This window comes from Lissotriton helveticus, chromosome 9 (assembly GCF_964261635.1).
Source record: "Lissotriton helveticus chromosome 9, aLisHel1.1, whole genome shotgun sequence".
Lineage (NCBI taxonomy): Eukaryota > Metazoa > Chordata > Amphibia > Caudata > Salamandridae > Lissotriton > Lissotriton helveticus.
This window is the reverse complement of record NC_136070.1, coordinates 887646453-887667914: the sequence shown is the minus strand read 5'-3', so window position 1 is coordinate 887667914 and position 21462 is coordinate 887646453. Positions and strand designations below refer to the sequence as shown.

Below are 21462 nucleotides of genomic sequence, written 5' to 3'. Positions count from 1 at the left end.
ACATTTATGTACATCAGATCCAGTGCGCTGCATCTTAATCTTGTCCCTATCGGTAAAACTTTCCCCATAAAAATCCTCCCAGAAAAAGCAATGGTCCTATGCACTCTCATTCAAACCATTGTACCCCAAATCACGTGTACCACTCACCACTTTCTCTTTACAATCAGTAAGTATCTTCTCCAATAATACTCTTATATTGACTTGCTACTAGTTAAAATCATAACTACTTATTCCAACTCTGTAAAGGAGAAACAGGGAACATTGTCCACTCCACGATTTTCATCATATTATTACAGTCCAATACCACTATTTTTATCATCTTATTTTAATCTGATATTTATCTTAATCTAACATGTATCCATATCCAAATCGCATTACCTGTGGCTTTTATAGAGGGCACCAAATCAAACAGTGTCACCTCCACCTTTGTTCCGCCGCCTTTAAATGTGTATTGGCTGCCGGATAGATGTACTCACCGACACTTCATATAAAGGCAAAAAGGAGGGGGTATTAGATCTAACACTACCATTTTGTTGGCTGGTATATGTCTTAAAACAAACTTCCCTATCTGTCACACACAGTCAAAATCCATAATGGTCACACCTCACCTTTTTATGGGCTTTATTGGACCCTCTATCAACTGGGGCGTATTAACCAGGAGATCCTATCATGATAAATCTTCCTGTCAAACAATTCATCCGCCTCGTCGAGGTCAGATACAAGCGTGTGCTAAAAAACAAATGTAGTCCAATACATTTAGAAAATGCCCCATCCTCTTTAAAAACGGACCTGCCTTGCTTTAATAGTTATAATTTAAGTTGCGCGGATCCCACCTCCGGGGAGGGCCTGACTTGTATCTCATGGCCTCTCCCGTTAAAGGAACATAGAAAACCAAACACTCGCGGAGAACCGGATCTAACATCTGTAGTGGATAACTATTAAAGCAAGGCAGGTTCACTTCATCAAACAGCACCAAAGTTATTAACAAAAGAAAAAACATGTTTCCAATGGAAACTAGGTCCTAACTATAATTAAATACTGGCAACTGCCAGCAGGTAACATGTGTATATGTTTGTGTGTGCGTATATGGCGAGGACGCTAGTTACAGTTACTTGAAATAACAAAAATTGTTGAAAAATTCCCCTAATAATGATATAAGCACAGTGACATGAATGCACAGATATATCTTATAACATTTCCACTGCAAGCATAAACGCAGCTACATGACCTCAGCAACAGGTGTCGGAATATTATAAGAATCCATGGCAAATCATACCTTTCTTTAAGTGAAACACAAATCCACAATTTACTCTTCTTAAAAAATACAAGAATCTAGAGAGAATTAGTGAAGCAGTGTGTGATGACATTCCATGAGATCATGGTACTTGTCAACTGTGGAACATACCTTGAAACTGGTGAGCTGACTATGAAAGAATGAGAATAATAAAGTTAATGAAAAAACTAAGTTTGATAATATCATATAAAAGACAATGGGTGTGAAAATGATCCCTAAAATTCCTATGTTCAGTTGTGCAGAAATTGACTGAGATGCTGCAGCCTTTTATTTTCTTCTATATTCATAGAGTAAAAAAAAAGAAAAATTCTTAGCATCTGTAAGAATACAGGCAATTTTGCAGGTGTCCCCCACTTTTTGCTCTATTTGGTTTACAAGGTGCTGGTTTTCAACTCTGACAGTGCACTGAATGCTCCTAACCAAACCCCAATGCCAGTTGTCTCTCGCTAAAACTGATACATGTGAATTGGCAACCCCAATTGGCAAGGACTTTAACCTCCTTACATGTCCCATGTATATGCTACCAGTGGTACCCGGGGCATAGGAATTAAAGGAGTCACCTAGGCCTGCAGCACTGTTTGTGCCACCCTGAGTGGCCCAAGTAAACAAATGACAGCAGTCCTGTCATTGCAGGCTGGAGAAGCAATGCAAACTGGTCAAACTCGACTTTGCCCTCAGCATGTGTAGTAAGCTCAATGCACTATTTTTAATATATTCCAATCACCCCTAAGGAAGGCCTCATGAGACCTGGAGGCAGGGCGCATTATATTAAAGGTGTAGACAGATAAGTGCAAGCGTATATATGCCTATAGTAGCCTTTTACATAAAGGGATACTATAAGTGCTCAACGGTCCATAGGACAACATAAGCTGGTACCCAGACAAACCTGAGGTTGGCTGCTCCATTATGGTGCAGTATCAAACAATGTGCCTCATCACCCCTGACATGATTCTCATGTTGAGGACAGTGTTGCATGAACTCACATGGCTATAAAATAAAATATCAGACCTCAAAGATCCTCCGTGGTAAATTATTCTGACATGGACACTCACCTCCCTCACTTCCATACATATGGGGCCAGATGTATGAAAGGCCAGATGCACAAAGTGATTGTACGGTTACAAAGACTCCAAATTTAAAATCAGGACCTTTTTTAGAGACAGCAAAATTACCTTTTGGTTTTTACAAAACCCAAATTGCGATTTGGTAGCATGTTATTGAATCATAATTTGGGTTTGTGATACATACTGAATTGCTATTTGGAAGGAACATGTTCAGGACATACCTTCCAAATAGCAGCTTTCATGTGGGATGTATTAATGTTTTGCAACTGAATTCCAGTCTAAAACATTCATATTCTACTGACACCTCAAAGGAGGTGGTAACCAATTTCCAAATGTGAAGGGATGCCCGGGGGACCCCTTCTACTTTGTTAAAGTTGACAAAAAGTGTTTTAGGTTATTACCTTGATGTGCGTTATTTGCGTGAAAGGGACAAAGCAGAAACGCACCATAGCTTCTAAGATGTGAAGCACTTCAGCATTCTCATTGCACTGGTGCACTTTAGGCAGCCTAGCTCCAACACAGTGACCCTTGTGATGTTGTCAAGAGGTGCCTGCATTACTGGCAGGATGGTTTTTGTGCATAAAGCAATACCTTCCTGCAGAAAAACTGTTCTTGAGGCATATTCGTTTTTCTATGTGTGCTGCATTGTGCATCACACATCGAAAGTTCTGGAAACAAGGATAAATGAAGATGTTTTGCCTCCTTATGTCTCTCTTGGGGTGGGGTCACATTTTGCCGCAAACCCAAATTTACTCTCTTAGTTTGCATCAAAATACATGGGTGAATGCATGGTAATGCCCGTGCTCCACCCACAGTACGTCTTCATAATGCAGTGTAATGTAACGCAGAGCAAGGTGCGGCATTGCATTACTTTTTTTTTTACAAAGCCAGGCAAGGTGACACAAATCGGATTTTGTATGGTTTTGTAAATCTCAAGTAGCAATTTGAGTTGTGGCTGCAGCAAAACTAGTGGAGCCGTGATGCACAATGTTAGTAAATCTGGACCGGCTCTTAATTTTATTTTTGCATTTGGGATAATTGGGAATAATCGACGACAGTGATCTGCCATGTAAAATAAATTGTTTTAATGAAACCTTGTTCAATCATTGTTCTGCTAATACGTGATGCCATTTACTCAATTTGTGGATGAAATACTACATACTACAACAATGCATAACATAGTAGACAGAGTGAAACTGTAACTAACAGGCTAATTACGAGTCTGACGGTCTTCTGACTGCCACACTCATGTTGGCGCAGCACAGGTGGTCCACCGTTCTGCCGATTACGATGTTCATTGTCACATTAGAAGTGGACCGCCGGCTGGTGGTGTCACAGCTGTGCCACAACATAATATGCTGGGCAGGGACTGGCACAGTCCCGCTCAGCATATTATGAGTTCCTGCACCACAAGCCATTTCATGGCGGAGTCTATGAAATAGTTGGCAGTACAGAAACAAAGGTGGCCCTACAGGGCCCCCATGTCCATCCTGCCATGGGGATAGATTCAGGGGGGCACAACATGTATCTCCCTGTCTGTATGCCCACAGAGTTCCAGCACAGCATGAATGTCCACGTCTATGCCATGCTGGAACATTTTTGCTGTTCCTATTGCGGTGCTTGTTTTCCAGGCACAGCCATGGGAAGTACAAAAGACTGCCTGCCGTATTACAAGTTCATCTCGTAATATCACGGGCAGTCCTTTCGTGGGTTTGGCGCAGCTGTGCCTTTGGAGAACTGGTGCAACTGCATCAAACTCATAATCGGGCCCTAAGTAATCAAAAAATGTGTATAGTAATTAACATCTTCATAAAGTGATGACTTTCCGACTGAACATCTATTCCTTTCAATGAGCTAAGATGCATTTTGGGAACTTACTTTCACATATATAAAACTGCACACCTGCATTTTATGAATCACATATATATATATATATATATATAGTGAATATTTCCTATATATATATAACAATGAAGCATGGAATCATGACGTATTGAGGGGCATATCAACAAGGTGCAGCAAAATATTATCACATTATCAACAAGGACACGCTAGTGCGTGTTTCCTTGTATTAGCGCCCCTTGTCAGCACGCCTCCCATTGCATTGCTAATGAGATGCAAAGGAGGCTTGCCTGACAAGACACCATGGGAAAATATCGCTAACACAGCTTTGTGATATTAACAACGAGGGTTAGCGATATTTGAAATCACGTTAAGTGTTCCTTAAAACAGGAATTTAATGTCTGTTAAATTCCTGACGAAGGCATACCTAACATGGGGGGTGGACAAAGTGATTGTGGCTAAGACCACAGGCCCTATCACCAAGGATATCACCGTTTTCCATGGTACATCGCTGGAAAACTAGCGATGTTCCATGGAAAACACCGTTATCACTGGAATAATTATCGCCATTGCGCTATGCGTTGTTGATACAGCGCTAGCATGGCGATAATTTCCAGCGATAGCCAGCGATATGCAATCTCACGCTAAGAGCGGCCAGCAATAATTATCGCTGCCGCTTGTAGAGATATACCCATGAGTTTGTTCTAATATACGGCTTACTGCCTAGCACTAAACATATTCACTTTGGCCATTCACCACTTATAGACAAGGAGGCGATTGAGGATGCTTCTAACCACTAATTAACATGTTTTTACCATTAACTAATAATGATATATAGCATAGATTTTGAAGAAGTTCAGGATTTCAAATGGAACACATATGCTTCGTTAATATAGAGAAAACCTTCCACCTAACCCACTGCAAGGAGTTCATCATCTTATTTCTAAAATAGCAATTACCCTTTTCCTTTTAAGGTTATCGTGTTATTGTGTTAGAAATGAAATGCCAATCAATTAAAGATTAAAAAAAACAAATTTTAGATCATGCACCCGTACAAAATATATTTTTTATGCTATATGTTTGATAAAACCATATACTTAACACATTTAAATTAAGATATAAGAGATACACACAAGAATGATTGCAGAATATAGCAATTCTAAAATATCAAAATCAGTTTTATATTTTGACACCAAAAAAATCAAATTTAAATAATCTCAATTGTTGATTTAGCAAACCTGGATGGGGAAAAGCACGATGTAAATCCTCATTGGGTTGTGGCACATTTGGCAACCAACATGTGTGCTTCTATTTTTACACTGCAACCAAATATTGTCACCCATTGATAGACTTCAGCTATGAATTAATACAACATATTTTAACTTGAGGATTAAATATTGCTTCTAAATGAAACTGGACATGACCTAAACATGCAAATTGGCTAATATAGGCAATTCGTCAGTTGGAAAACGCGCATCGAAGGTCACGCTCATAACACCTTACTATTATTATAGACCTTAGCCAGGATTACATAGTGGGTCTACTGTTTTGCTCCATTACCTCTTTCATTGTTAATCCAGGTGCTTCTATCAAGAAGTTAAAATGCTTTGAGAAAGTAAAGCTGTGGTTAACATAATTGCACAATACTTTCCAAATTGAGGGGCATATCAGCAAGGCGAGGCAATAAGATTATCGCCGCTTTAGCGTACGTTTTTGGACGAAAAGCGGCGATAATTTTATTGCCCTATTAGCATGGACCCGCTAATGCGTAAATACATGCTTTAGCGCCTGTTAACTGAACGCCAAGCTTTGCATCTCTGATGAGATGCAAAGTGGGCGTTCTGTCCCGAAATAACCGGAGAAATGTAGCTAACCGACATTTCTCCAATTATCAAGGGAATCGCTAACAAGCATAGTGATAAGAAAAGTAGAGCTAACCTTGGTTATCGCTACTTTCCTTACACCTTCTTTTCCTCTGACTAAACAATGTTAGCCAATGGGTGGTGGATTATAGGGCTGAGACCACCCAGCCCTATCAACAAGGATATTGCTGTTTTCCATGGAACATCGCTGGAAAACCAGCGATGTTCCATGGAAAACATTGCTATCACAGGAATAATTATCGCCATTGCGCTATGCGTTGGTAATACATCACTGGCATGGCGATAATTATCTGCCATAGCCGGTGATAAAATTCCACACGCTAAGGGCGGCCAGCGATAATTATCGCTCCCACTTTTTGATATGCCCCTATGTTTTTTTAAATATTCTCTGCTGCTTTAAACAGATAAAACTAAATATCAGCTGAGCACTGGCCTCTATATATTTTTCTGGGAAAACCTAATTGCAGGCAACAACCTCAATCAGGAGTGATTTTAACAAACCCATAATTTCCAAAGGTGAGATGATATTTTTTACTGATTTCATTAAAAACTCCGGAGTTTCTGTTTCACCTGCATAGAGACCTAAAACTGAAATTTTGGACACACATACATTTAAAAGAGATAAAATATCCTACTTGCCTAGAGCTTTGACAAATTAAAAAAGATAACCAATCATAATTTGCCTTGACTTCTTAACCTTGAACTTAGGTAGGGGCGTTGCTTGATCAGTAAAATAAGGGGGGGGTTGAGCTTCAGATTTACCGACAAGCACGCTGTCATAAACTGTCAAAATACATTGTATGACAAGCTGAGCGCATGAGAGGGGCTTATGGGACAGCTGAAAGGGCGAGGAATGTGGATTGGTATGAGTACTGAGTGAGAGAAACACAATATTTTGTCAAATAATCAAAAAAATTTTAGGACTTTCAAAACGGAGATGAGAGTGTGTGTGTGTTTTTACTAGCGTTCGCATACAAAAATCCCAGGTGAAATCCAACAGACACCTCACCATACCTGACTGAAAGGATATGTACCCAACTATTTATCAGAAATGCATTTATTAGAGGGGTGTAACACATCAAACACCCTCCCCCTTCATCCCCCCAAGAGCCACTCCCCTGAGCATAAGAGGACTAAAACACTATTGATAAAACGTAACTGTTTTATTGTGGTGGATGGCCCGTTGACTTCCACTGTGCTATAGTCACAGTGTGACGGGTTGTCCACCGTACTGGAAAGGAAAATGTTTCCGGTGAGAACACCAGAAGCACTTCTTTGTCTAACTCACAGTTGGGCTTGAGGGAGGAACTTCTCTCTAGTGCTGAGCTAGGTTTTGTTATATTTTGTTTTGGTGTGCAGCACCCACACCACACTGACATCACAGCAAAACAAAAGACTGCACAGTTGACTTCATTGCTCTCACTTTTAATTAATGATGGAGGGCATAATTGTGCCCTACAACAACCAATCAACACAGGACAGGTAGTGTTGGAAAAGGGACAACGTTGAACCTGGTGCATGATTCCCAGGCAGGGATGCAAATAAAGGCTGTTTAGCCCAAGTCTGCCCCCTGGGGGGGGAGATAGTCCCACTAGGTACCAGTGAATTACAGAACTCACTGTTTTTTTGGGGGGAGCAGCCCCCGGGCATGGGCCTGCACTCGGCCCCTCCCATAGTCAAGATAATGTTAGAAGCCAGGAGCCCAGAAATGGACAAACTGGGGCAGAAGAAACAAAACAAGAAGTGTAGTCCCCAGAAGACCGACTGGGAGTGGGACATGAACAGCATCACTCTCCTGATACTCCAAGAACTTCCTGGGGTGGTCCAAGCCTCCGGGGAGCAGATTACCATGGGAATGCATGCACAGTTCTCCCCTATCCTTATTGCTTATGTCCCTGGGACCCCACTGCCCCTGCGGACAAAGTCAAACGTGAGATCAGTACCTGGGGCAGAAAAGAGATGAGCACCGCCATGCTCCCACCATCCCCGATGCTTGGGAATGGCAGGGCTTTGGGATGGGTGTTGAGTGATTCTTCTGTCCCTGTGTCTGTGTTTGGCATTGAGCACACCTGAGTGAAGGAAGCTTCTGCCCCAGCACAGTGTGGCCCACCCTGGCATAGTTCCATGCCCCCAATCCAAAGGGGGCAATATAGTCTTTCTGCCCCCGGAAAGAGGCAGATTGAGGGCATCAGGAGAAACAGAAAGCCCTCCTAGCCACCAGATGAGTTAAAGTAAAAATTAGAGTGGAAAAAGGGGATGTATGACATTACAACGCATGCTTTTACCACGCATGCTTTTACATCGCAGTTTTTACAACGCATACCATTACAATGCATAGAGCTTTGGGGTGCTGGATAGTGAATAGTTTAATTTACTATTCCAACTCTAGTCCCCGTGGATAGTAGGGAAGGTGTTGGATAGTAAATTAAATCTATTCCCTATCCTAGAGCTCCCCCCAGCGCAATGCGTTGTAATGGTTTGCGTTGTAAAAGTTGCGATGTAAAAGCACTGCGTGGTAAAAGTTGCGTTGTAAAGGATGTTTCCTGGAAAAAGGTGGTGGGAACGGTCAACCCTGAGATAGGGCTATGCCCCTACCCTGAAATAGGGGGAAGTCTTTCTGCTCCTTTGAAGGCAGATTGGTGGATTCCCCGAGTCTGCTCTATGCAGAGGGACAGAAAACTCACTATATACCAGTTTACTTTTTTTTTTTAAAGGGATAGGATGGGTTGTCCAGGCATAAGGCCATGCCCCCTGTCAAAGGGCAATGCAGGCTTTTTGCCCATCTGCAAGGAGGCAGATTGCGGTGTTATCCCCCAACAAGGCCTCCTGGGTGGCATAAAACCCATTACTCACCTTTGAGGTAAAAGTAAATGCAAAAGGATGAGAGTAGGCCTCCTTCGCATATGGCCAAACTGCTACACTGAAAAAGTTAAGTGCAGTCATTAAGCCCCCCAGGGAGGCAGAATGGGGTGCTTTTTACCCCTGGTGGTGGAATGCTCACATTAAATCTGGGATTTCTTTTTTGAAAAAAGCAAAGGGGAGGGGTCGGCCCACCATGGCAAAAGGCCATGCCCCCACCCCAAAGGAACACATTATTTCTGCCACCGCAGGAGCCAGAGTGGGGGTTACCCCAATCTGCCTCATTTGGGAGCAGAAAGCCCTCAAGCCACCAGAGAAGGGAACATTAATTTAAAAAGGGGGTGGGGTGGCTGGCTCTGAAATAGGGCTACACACCCACACTGAAAGGAGAGAAATGCAGTCTTTCTTCTTCTTTGAGATGCCAGTCAACTAGACACCAGGGATTATTTTTTTCAATTAAAAACAAAGTGGTGGGATGACCCACCCTGGCAACAGGCCATGCACCCATACCAGAAGAGTCAATAGTGTCTTTCTACCTCCGGGGGGCAATTGAAAGTTTTCTGGATATGGGGGTTTCACCTAAGTCTCCCACCAGGGGGTAGAAAGACACTAGATACCAGAGATTTTACATTTTGACAAAACAGAGGGATGGGGTCTCCCACCCTGTCATTGGGCCATAACCTCACCCCAAAAGGGGGCAATCCAGTCTTTCTGCCCCCCAGAGGGTAGATGTGGATTGCCCTAATTTGCCCCTTTGGGGTGCTGAATTGCCACTGAATGGCAGGAACATTTTATCACACTTGTCATGCTGAACGCCTACCCTATTAAGCTCAGGGTTGGTCTCCACACAGGGAAACCTAGCAAACCCAAACATTCCTGAACGCTAGACACCCAGGGGCGGTCAGGGTGGTGCGCCTTGTACGGATCCCATGATACTGCCTACCACAATGCTCTGTAGCTTTCAAACCTTGCCTAAAGCAATTTATTTTTCTTACTTGTCAGTGACCCTGAACTGTAGGCATCCATAAAATTCTACCCACCCAGCATTCCCACACTTCCCCTATTTAAAACACTCCCTACTTGTGCAGCTCAGCCTTGCGCTTGTGACACAAATGATAAAACACAATGTAGAACTACAGTAGTAAGACTAGCTGTGATGTTTGGATCCAAGTTCTGTCACCTGGCTACTCAGTCACATAACCCCAAGGGACAATGACCTTGGACTCCCATTGTCACTGGTTTGACCCTTTCCTGTTGTAGGCATTACGTCCAGCAACACAAATGCAGTAACGTTTTTATTGAGACCAATGTGGAGAAGGTGCGTGGTAGGAATTTTGTGGAATTCTGCAGATTCTGGAAGTTTCCATTGCAGAAATGTGAGGAAAATGCATGATTTTTGACAAAATTAGAGGTTGGCAGGCCATTGCGGGTAAGAAAATGTCTTAAGATCCATACAAGGCACACCGCCCTGTACTCCTCTGGGTTTCTTGTGTTAAAACATGTCTGGGTTTGGTAGTTTTCACTGAGTAGCCTTTGCCCAAAATTCACAGCTTCCACCTGCCACAAAACTGTTGGTTTTGAACAGAACAATTTAATCCGCCCATGTTGTGTTTTGAGGCCTTTCCTACTGCAAATGCTGGGCCCACCAACACATGTATGTTACAGTTTTATCAAGAGATGTGTGGGAACGCTGGGTAATAAGAAAAGTGTGGATGTACGAAGCTCTCTCCCCCACAGAAATGCAAGGAAAATGGTTGTATTTAGCCAAAGTGTGAGGTTTGCAAGCACTTCGGGATAGAACATTATTTTGCAAAAAGTCTCACCACCCTGGTTTCCTCTGGGTGTCTAGTTTTCAGAAATGTCTGAGTTTGGTACGTTTTTCTAGCCGACGGCTGAGCTAGGGCCCACATTCTCCAGCTATCCACATTGTAAAATAAGTATTGCTTTTGCTGAGTGAAATGTGATGTCTCTAGGTCATGTTTTTGGGCTCTTTGTGTCGCAGGCACTAGGCCCAGCCATGCAAGTGGGGTATCATTTCTATTTGGAGATGTGTGGCAACACAAAATAGTAGGACATTTGATATTACCAATAGGATTGCTCTGCATTTTGGCTTACAAATGCATGCCAGAATGCAAGAAACAAGACATTTTGAAAATTCCCTCTGTGTCACATGATAGTATTGGTAACCTCAAATTCAGAGGTACAAATAACTACTGTTCCTAAATTCAGTATTATATGTATGTTTCAGAAATACATAAGTTTCCTTCACACTCATTTTGCATTCATTATATTTCACAATATGAAGAGTAGTATGGTCAGTATGCAATGAAAAATCATCATAAGCTGCAACTTAGTAGTTGGCTCTGGGTATCACCTGTTTTTAAAGAAATTACAAACCCTATATATCCCCTCGACTAGAAGGTTCTACGAGCAATAACAGAATAGTACTTTTGTAAATCTACCATCATGACATGAAAAATGGTCTCCTATGGCTATTTTTACCCACCCATTTATATAATTCTTTATATTTAAATGATTAGTTTCTTTTGGAAAACCTTGAGGGATCTACACAAATGACCCTATGGTGAATTCAAACTTTTGTCTACTTCTCCGGAATTTGTCGCTTTCCGGATAACTCATGGGTCTCGCACCATAAACTGGAAATAGTTTGAAACCACACAAATTCGTTCAATACCCCTATTACTTTGTGCAGACAGTGCTGATATAGCTGATAAAGGTTTAAGGAGCAGTCTTGGTAAGTCAAAGTTTTTGGTTGCTACAAAGACAATTCCTGAGTATTTTGGCTAAAAAGTTAAGCTTGGAAACTGTAGATTTGTTTCTATATGTAGGTGCGATGTTTATCTCAAAACTGATCTGGAATAAATCCACAGAAATAATTTGCAGCATACCAGCAAGTATAAAGTGTAACTTTTTTGGATTTTGAAGTATGGCATTGGTGTCTACATATTTCCCTAATTTAAAATATGTACAGAGCAAAAACGGTTCCTGCTGTTTGGTGAAGGTATTTGGGGTTATATACCTATTGCAAAACTGCTAGTGGGAAAAATTGTGTTTAGAAAGGCTGCTTGGTCTCTCAATATCTATATCTATTTTTATTCATGTGGAAGTATCATTGCTTTTTTAGAGGTTAGCGCAGGTGTGCCTTTATGGATTTGTGGCTGTCTTTAAGGGTTAATTCTTCTGCCATGTTGAGGTTATCTTGAAATCTAGGGGTGTTAGCCAATCCATTTGCATGCAGATAGCTGTAAAAACTGGCAAGTATTTAGGCTTTAATGATTTTTATTGGGCTCTCTCTTGGGGATTTGTTTAAAAGATTTTGGGGCAGGGCAGCATCACAGGCATTTCTGCCTCGTTCTGCCTCGCTGCCCTAAGGCAAAAGACTGACATTTTTCCCCATGCTGGTGCACAATGGGCTGCCTTGTGTCAATGCAGGCACCATTGCACCATGGGACAAGGGTGCCTGCATTGCAGAGATGATTGTTTTTGTGCAGGAAGGGAAACCTTACTGCACAAATACACTCACAAGAGGCTTTTTCCTCTTTTTATGTGTGCTGTAGAATGCAGCACACATAGTAAAAGGAGAAACGAGGAGAAATAAAGGTATTTCTCCTCGTTGCGCCTCCCTTATGCTTTCGCTAGGGAGGTATACGTTTTTGCAGCTGCCTCAGAGTTACGATTCCTCGTAAATCTGGGTCAGTGTCAAAAAGCCACAGGTGTAGCAGGGAATGTCCATAGCAACACCCATGGCATGCCCCTTTAACACAGAACACACTGGTAAAGGGAACAATATTTACAAGGACATACTAAGCCACGCAAAGTGGCTTGGTGCTTCCCGGTAAATATGGAGTAGGCACCTGCGCCCCCGGGGCGCTGCAAACAGTGATGCTCCGAGGGGCAGCCTCTTTGTAAATGATGCTTGTTTCCTGTCCAGGGAAGGCATGGCATGGCAGTTCGGGCTGGACTATTACCATGAGGCACAGGGTCAGACTGATTTGCATATGGCCATGTCTGAACTGGGGTGGCGGAGTGAGCTAAAGAATGGTTATGGATTAAACTCAGATCAGTTGACTGGGGGTGAGTGTTTGATTTGCTCAAACGCTCCGTCCATCATCCCCTTTTGTATCGCTTTGTTCGCCCTAAGTTGGCAAGGTATGCTCAGACGTGAGTCCCTTGCTCACTTTGCCACTGGATTGAAGTTAGCTTGGCTGATGAGGGTTATGAACCCGAAACCGGTTCCAGGATGCTTGTTTCCGGTCCAGGGAAGACATGGCTTGGCAGTTCGGGCTGGACTGTTCCCTTGAGGCACAGAGTCAGACTGATTTGCATTTGGCCATGTCTGAACTAGGGTGGCGGAGTGAGCTAAAGAATGCTGATGGATTAAACCCAGATCAGTTGACTGGGGGTGAGTGTTTGATTTGCTCAAATGCTCCGTCCATCATCCCCTTTTGTTTCTCTTTGTAAATGAGGCCCTTGGTTTGAGGCCTTGTGATGAATACCATATTCAAACACATTTTAAGATAAGTTAAAGGCTGATTCAGATTTGACAGAGTGATTGAATTCCTCAGTTAGAACGTATTTCCCTTTTAAGCAATGGGGGAAATTCACAAGAAACAGTTGAAGCGTGGTGTTTAGCTGTAGGAAAGTGGGTTTCTGTTGCAGTAACCCCCCCCCCCACTTTTTCCTGACATTTGATGCACTTCGACTTGATGTGGCCTGAGTCCCTGCCAATCAGGTTCCCCACGGCCTGTGTTCTTTCCCGAAACTCTACTTTTGTACCCATCTTTGGAACATCTCTGGTCACAGGTAAGCCCCCTGTAAAAGGTACCATGGGTACCCAGATCACTGTAAGCAGGGAATGCTGCAGCACCGATTGTGCCACCCTTAGAAACTCTGCACCTTAACACTCACACACTGCCATTGCAGGTTGTATGTTTTGGTACAGAGAAAAGTGAAGAGTAGACATGACACACATTCATGTGTGCCATACCTGCAAACCACTACCTGGGACCTAGGTAAGCCACCTCACTAGCAGGGTGTCCTAGCCCACAGGTGAGGGAACAGTAGCCTGAGCACTGTACCCCTACAGTGTCTAAGTCCATACATAGACACTGTAAGTGCAGTAAAGCCATAAAGAACATATGGTCTGGGAGCTGGTCATTATGAACTCCACAGCTCCATGATGGCTTTGCTGAAATCTAGGCGGTTTGGTAGCAAACTTCTCAGCACAATAAACCCACACTGATACCAGTGTGGGATTTAATGTAATATCCACTCAGATGGCATCTGAAAGATGCACCCTGAAAAATGATCAGCCAAGGTGTGGTTCCTGAAAGGCTGCCTGCCATTTGCCACCACCAGACAGGTTTTTGGACCCCTGGGTAGAAGGCCTCCGCTCTCTGGGTCCAGAAACAAAGCCCATCCAGGGCAGATGTGTCATGCCTCGTCCCCCAGGATGGGTTGGGTCCATGAAGGGGGAGCTTCACAGGCCTGCCACCTTTGTAAGCTGGCCCTGCCTTTTGCTGCCTAAAGCAACTGGCTCTCACCGGTTCTGACTCCCACTTTGGGCGGGAGAATCAGCGGAAAAACCAAGTTAGGAGGCGAGGTGTGCCTACATTTGCCAACCCCACCCCTCCGGTGGGGGAGGCGAGGTGAAGCACACATCTCAGTCTCCTCCATCTTGAAGATGAGAGCACCCAGCCAATTAGAGAGAGGCTAAAGCTCTCCTCCCACTGGAGGTGGGCTACTAGGTGGTGTACTCACCCCATAAAAGGGACCCTTGCTCTCAACCTGCACACCTCTGTAACACCCGTAAATTTAGTATTTAGGGGTGACCCTGAACCTTGCCTGCTCAGATTCCTGCAACCTACAAAGAAGAAGGACGGAAGAAGTCACACAGCAGAGGAGACTGTAGAGGAGGCCCCAGCCCTACTGGCCCATCAGCAGTTTCCAGAGATCCTGTGCCAAAAGTTGACTTGTCCTGAAGCCAGTGACCTCCAGAGCTCCATGGAGGACTGACTGCCTTCAACAAAGACTGGATCTCTGTGGTAAATGAATGATGTGCTAGTCAACACTTTACTGTATGTTTGGAGTGTGCCATGCATTGGTTCGTGTTGGACCCAGTTTATTTCTGTGTGCAATGCCTATTTTCTTTTCGTTTTGTGTGTAAGGCGTGTGGGCACCCATTGAGTAAAAGTTTGAGAGGAACTTTACTGTTTCATTGTTTTCACAATGCCTGTTTGACCTCGTTTGTCAGTTAGGTGGGGGGCACTCAGTGTTTGTTGTTGACTCTTCTGTGGGCGGTTAGTGTACTTTTAATTTATCTTTAGACCAAGTGTTATTTTAAGGGTCAGTGCTCTTAGCTCATTGTTGTCCTGGTGTACCATATTTTGGGTAGGTTGACTGCATGTGGGTAGTCAATGCCCCATTCCATTTCAGTTCCCAGGTTTACTACCCTGCGGTAGGGTATGTTCTTGTTTTGAGTTCCAAGGGTGTGTATCCTTAGTTGTGCTCTTATTGGGTGTGGTTGTGTTTTTGTGGGTAGTCAACGCCTCATTTCAGTTCCCAGGTTACCTATCCTGCGGTGTACCCTACTTAGGGGAAGTTGTGTATTAAGTAGGTGGTGTATTTGTGGGTAGTCAATGCCCATTTCACTTCCCAGGTTTACTATCCTGCGGTGTTCCCTACTTAGGGGAAGTTGTATTTTTGTGGGTAGTCAATGCCCCATTCCATTTCAGTTCCCAGGTTTACTACCCTGCGGTGTACCCTACTTAGGGGAAGTTGTTTCTTTTGTGGGTAGTCTATGCCCCGCTTCCAGTTCGCAGGTTTACTATCCTGCGGTGTACCCTACTTAGGGGAAGTTGTATTTTTGTGGGTAGTCAATGCCCCGTTCCAGTTCCCAGGTTTACTATCCTGCGGTGTACCCTACTTAGGGGAAGTTGTATTTTTGTGGGTAGTCAATGCCCCGTTCCAGTTCCCACGTTCACTATCCTGCGGTGTACCCTACTTAGGAAAATTGTATTTTTGTGGGTAGTCAATGCCCCGTTTCTGTTCCCAGGATAGGTTGTGTTTTTGGGTCAGTACCCTGTGTTGTTCCTTATTTTTGGTGGAGATTGTTAAACATCATTTCTTTTTGACACTCTGCTTCTGTCAAAGTCTACCTCCCTGAGATTCGTGGCCAAGGGTTTCATGTCGGTGGGACTTTGTGTGAAGTTGTATCGTATTTTTTTCACTGTCAGCATGTTTTTGACAGGTTGAACTTGAAAAGGGTTTGTGTCTACGCTCGCCTTTGTTTATCAGGGTGTTTACCCTCTGGCGTACCCGTTTGTGAGCGTGACTACCTTTCTTTGCTACTTTGGTCCTCATCCATCTAAACTATGCTTTTACCCTAAGGGAAGGGGATGTGGCATATAGTAGCATTTAGTTGTTTTTGTTCATTTAAAATCTAGCATGTTATTGTATTTATGTTCATGCTAATGATATCTCATGCTGTACTTGTTGTTTTTAAAGTACTTTGCCGATTGTTTCTTTATTCTGTTTTTACTCCATAAGGGAAAAGGATGCGTGGTAAATGTCCTCTCCACTGTTCTTCTCTGGATAGACTGTGCTATGATATCTGTGACAATTGCAAAAAACACAGTTGATGGACAGAATGTAGAACAATGTCATACATTCACCCCAGTACAAGGATCTGGGCCTAAATCCATCGTTTTTTTGCACTCCACACCACCCTGGGTTAGACACTGGCTATATGCAAATCAGCTCTGACCCTGTGCCTCATGGGAAGAGTCCAGTCCGAACTACCAAGCCATGTCTTTCCCAGACCGGAATCAAGCATCCAAGGACCGGTTTCTGGCTATCAGCCTTCATCAGCCTGGATAGCTTAACTCCAGTGGTGTGGAGAGCCTGGGACTCACGTCTGAGCATACCCAGCCCACTCGGGGTGAAAAATGCAAAAAACACAGTTGATGGACAGAATGTAGAACAATGTCATACATTCACCCCAGTACAAGGATCTGGGCCTAAATCCATCGTTTTTTGCACTCCACACCACCCTGGGTTAGACACTGGCTATATGCAAATCAGCTCTGACCCTGTGCCTCATGGGAAGAGTCCAGTCCGAACTACCAAGCCATGTCTTTCCCAGACCGGAATCAAGCATCCAAGGACCGGTTTCTGGCTATCAGCCTTCATCAGCCTGGATAGCTTAACTCCAGTGGTGTGGAGAGCCTGGGACTCACGTCTGAGCATACCCAGCCCACTCGGGGTGAAAATTGCAAAAAACACAGTTGATGGACAGAATGTAGAACAATGTCATACATTCACCCCAGTACAAAGATCTGGGCCTAAATCCATCGTTTTTTTGCACTCCACACCACCCTGGGTTAGACACTGGCTATATGCAAATCAGCTCTGACCCTGTGCCTCATGGGAACAGTCCAGTCCGAACTACCAAGCCATGTCTTTCCCAGACCGGAATCAAGCATCCAAGGACCGGTTTCTGGCTATCAGCATTCATCAGCCTGGATAGCTTGACTCCAGTGGTGTGGAGAGCCTGGGACTCAAGTCTGAGCATACCCAGCCCACTCGGCGTGAAAATTGCAAAAAACACAGTTGATGGACAGAATGTAGAACAATGTCATACATTCACCCCAGTACAAGGATCTGGGCCTAAATCCATCGTTTTTTTGCACTCCACACCACCCTGGGTTAGACACTGGCTATATGCAAATCAGCTCTGACCCTGTGCCTCATGGGAACAGTCCAGTCCGAACTACCAAGCCATGTCTTTCCCAGACCGGAATCAAGCATCCAAGGACCGGTTTCTGGCTATCAGCCTTCATCAGCCTGGATAGCTTGACTCCAGTGGTGTGGAGAGCCTGGGACTCACGTCTGAGCATACCCAGCCCACTCGGGGTGAAAATTGCAAAAAACACAGTTGATGGACAGAATGTAGAACAATGTCATACATTCACCCCAGTACAAGGATCTGGGCCTAAATCCATCGTTTTTTGCACTCCACACCACCCTGGGTTAGACACTGGCTATATGCAAATCAGCTCTGACCCTGTGCCTCATGGGAACAGTCCAGTCCGAACTACCAAGCCATGTCTTTCTCAGACCGGAATCAAGCATCCAAGGACCGGTTTCTGGCTATCAGCCTTCATCAGCCTGGATAGCTTGACTCCAGTGGTGTGGAGAGCCTGGGACTCACGTCTGAGCATACCCAGCCCACTCGGGGTGAAAATTGCAAAAAACACAGTTGATGGACAGAATGTAGAACAATGTCATACATTCACCCCAGTACAAGGATCTGGTCCTAAATCCATCATTTTTTTGCACTCCACACCACCCTGGGTTAGACACTGGCTATATGCAAATCAGCTCTGACCCTGTGCCTCATGGGAACAGTCCAGTCCGAACTACCAAGCCATGTCTTTCCCAGACCGGAATCAAGCATCCAAGGACCGGTTTCTGGCTATCAGCCTTCATCAGCCTGGATAGCTTGACTCCAGTGGTGTGGAGAGCCTGGGACTCACGTCTGAGCATACCCAGCCCACTCGGGGTGAAAATTGCAAAAAACACAGTTGATGGACAGAATGTAGAACAATGTCATACATTCACCCCAGTACAAGGATCTGGGCCTAAATCCATCGTTTTTTTGCACTCCACACCACCCTGGGTTAGACACTGGCTATATGCAAATCAGCTCTGACCCTGTGCCTCATGGGAAGAGTCCAGTCCGAACTACCAAGCCATGTCTTTCCCAGACCGGAATCAAGCATCCAAGGACCGGTTTCTGGCTATCAGCCTTCATCAGCCTGGATAGCTTGACTCCAGTGGTGTGGAGAGCCTGGGACTCAAGTCTGAGCATACCCAGCCCACTCGGGGTGAAAATTGCAAAAAACACAGTTGATGTACAGAATTTACAACAATGTCATACATTCACCCCAGTACAAGGATCTGGGCCTAAATCCATCGTTTTTTTGCACTCCACACCACCCTGGGTTAGACACTGGCTATATGCAAATCAGCTCTGACCCTGTGCCTCATGGGAACAGTCCAGTCCGAACTACCAAGCCATGTCTTTCCCAGACCGGAATCAGGCATCCAAGGACCGGTTTCTGGCTGTCAGCCTTCATGAGCCTGGATAGCTTGACTCCAGTGGTGTGGAGAGCCTGGGACTCACGTCTGAGCATACCCAGCCCACTCGGGGTGAAAATTGCAAAAAACACAGTTGATGGACAGAATGTAGAACAATGTCATACATTCACCCCAGTACAAGGATCTGGGCCTAAATCCATCGTTTTTTTGCACTCCACACCACCCTGGGTTAGACACTGGCTATATGCAAATCAGCTCTGACCCTGTGCCTCATGGGAACAGTCCAGTCCGAACTACCAAGCCATGTCTTTCCCAGACCGGAATCAAGCATCCAAGGACCGGTTTCTGGCTATCAGCCTTCATCAGCCTGGATAGCTTGACTGCAGTGGTGTGGAGAGCCTGGGACTCACGTCTGAGCATACCCAGCCCACTCGGGGTGAAAATTGCAAAAAACACAGTTGATGGACAGAATGTAGAACAATGTCATGCATTCACCCCAGTACAAGGATCAGGGCCTAAATCCATCTTTTTTTTGCACTCCACACCACCCTGGGTTAGACACTGGCTATATGCAAATCAGCTCTGTGACATCATAGAATGCCTGGTTGTCCCTCTGGCTCACAGTGCCCTCTCTATAACTTACTGTGGCAGTTGGTCATCTCAGGCTGAGCTGCTAACAGCTGGCTCCTGGTGGGATCTTACTTCTGTACTTAATATCTTGGAAGGAACTTACAATAAAGAAACTTATCTACACAGTTGGACTGTGCATCATTCATTTACCACAATCTCCTGCGAACAGCAGCTCTCTGCAAAAGAAACTGCAAAGAAAGACTCTGATCCCTACTGAGGACGAAGAAACTCAATGCCTGGAACCACCACTGCACCCGTCGCCTACGGCCCAAGTCCTAGTGGTCCAGCGGTCCCAGCAAGGTTCCTCAGCGCTCCAGAGTCTGAGTCCACTGTGGGTTGACCCTTCCAGGAATCCCCGATATCACCTGCAGCCTCTGCACCGAGATCCCCTCTTCCGCGAGTGGCCAGGTAAGGTGAAATCCAACCTCAAAAGGCACCCCTGCATCAGCCACCCTGCACCCTGGAGAAGATGACCTGAGGTGCAGCTGCTTCCTCAAGCCCTCCAACTTACCTGCCCAACTGTTGGTACCTCCCGGAAGACTTCCTGGACTGAGCCTGCAGCCAAAAGCCAAAACCGGCAACCTCCATTGGATTGCATTGGGCTCCCGACCCTTCATAAGCACCATGCACCCAGACACCCCGGCACCACTGGTGGTGTGGACTTGGTGCCAACCTGGGACTCCCTGTGCCCTGACCTTAACCGTAGGAGCTTGGCTCCCAAGACCGAGTGGCCCACCCGTGAGTAGCCCCTGTCTGAAGAGCCCCTTAGCCCCATTTGCTAACATTGGGCTCCTGTACTCTGCCCCCAGCCGTCCCAGTGCCGCTAGTGATGCAATTTGAGTACCTAACTGAACATTGGGGAACCTTGGTTCTAACCCCCAAATACTGTTCTTGCAGATCGTTTACTTACCTGCAAACCAATAACCTTCTTTTCATCTTAGGATCCAATGTTACAAGTTTTTGTTCCCAAAAATTTCTGTTGACCCGTGCTTTGTATGAAAGAAAAGTAACTGTGCTTTAAACCACAAACAGTCTTACTTACCTTTGTATTGTAGGATCCACAGTGTGATTTCTAGGTATATCACCCTGAGCAGTCAATGTAATCCAAAAGTATTACAAAGTAATAACTGTGTATTTTAAACTGTATTAAAAGCAAATACAAACCTGTAACAATTACAATTGTAAAAATAATAGAGAGGGGTCCTACTATAAAATGAATTTCATTGCGCACGCTGCATCGTCTTTGGCGATGCAGCGCTCACAACGAAATTCGTTTTATTGATTTAATTGTCTACTTACCTGCATTCATCCGTATTCCGGTGTTTACTACCCCCACCCTCCCCCTTCCCAGCCCCACGTCACCGCCCGACAGCACTACCACCAGGAACCGCTTCTGCCCCTGCGTTGACCCTAGCGCTGGTGCTAAATTTAGCTATCTAGTGCCAACACAGGCACCTTTTCACCATAGTGCAAGGGTGCCTGCGTTAAAGGGAATGATTGTTCATGTGATGGAAGCTGTCCCTTCCTGAGCATAAACAATCAATATGGCGAGTTTGCTGATTCTTTGTGTGCTGCAGAATGGAAATTAATTATTTCTCCTTGTTGTACCTGTTTAAGACCAGGTTTTCCCTGGTCTTATTTTTGGCACTGCCCCATATTTACATCACCCTTGTAAATAGGGGGCAGTGTCAAAAAGCAATGGGTGTTGCAGTGGAATGCACACAGTAACCCCCATTGCCTGCCCCTTTGCTGCGTTAAGGGGCATTTT

The 21462-nt window shown here is 44.7% G+C and overlaps 1 protein-coding gene across 1 annotated transcript in view; it reads left to right on the top strand.

Annotated features, from left to right (window-relative positions):
- The first annotated feature begins 7731 nt into the window (after positions 1-7731).
- The window catches only part of LOC144783313 (uncharacterized), a 151829-nt gene continuing 138098 nt past the window's right edge, over positions 7732-21462 (top strand). The window contains exons 1-2 of the mRNA XM_078662352.1: positions 7732-8013; positions 19790-20102. Of these exons, the coding sequence (XP_078518478.1) occupies positions 7732-8013; positions 19790-20102 (595 nt within the window). The remainder of the gene's footprint in view (positions 8014-19789; positions 20103-21462) is intronic.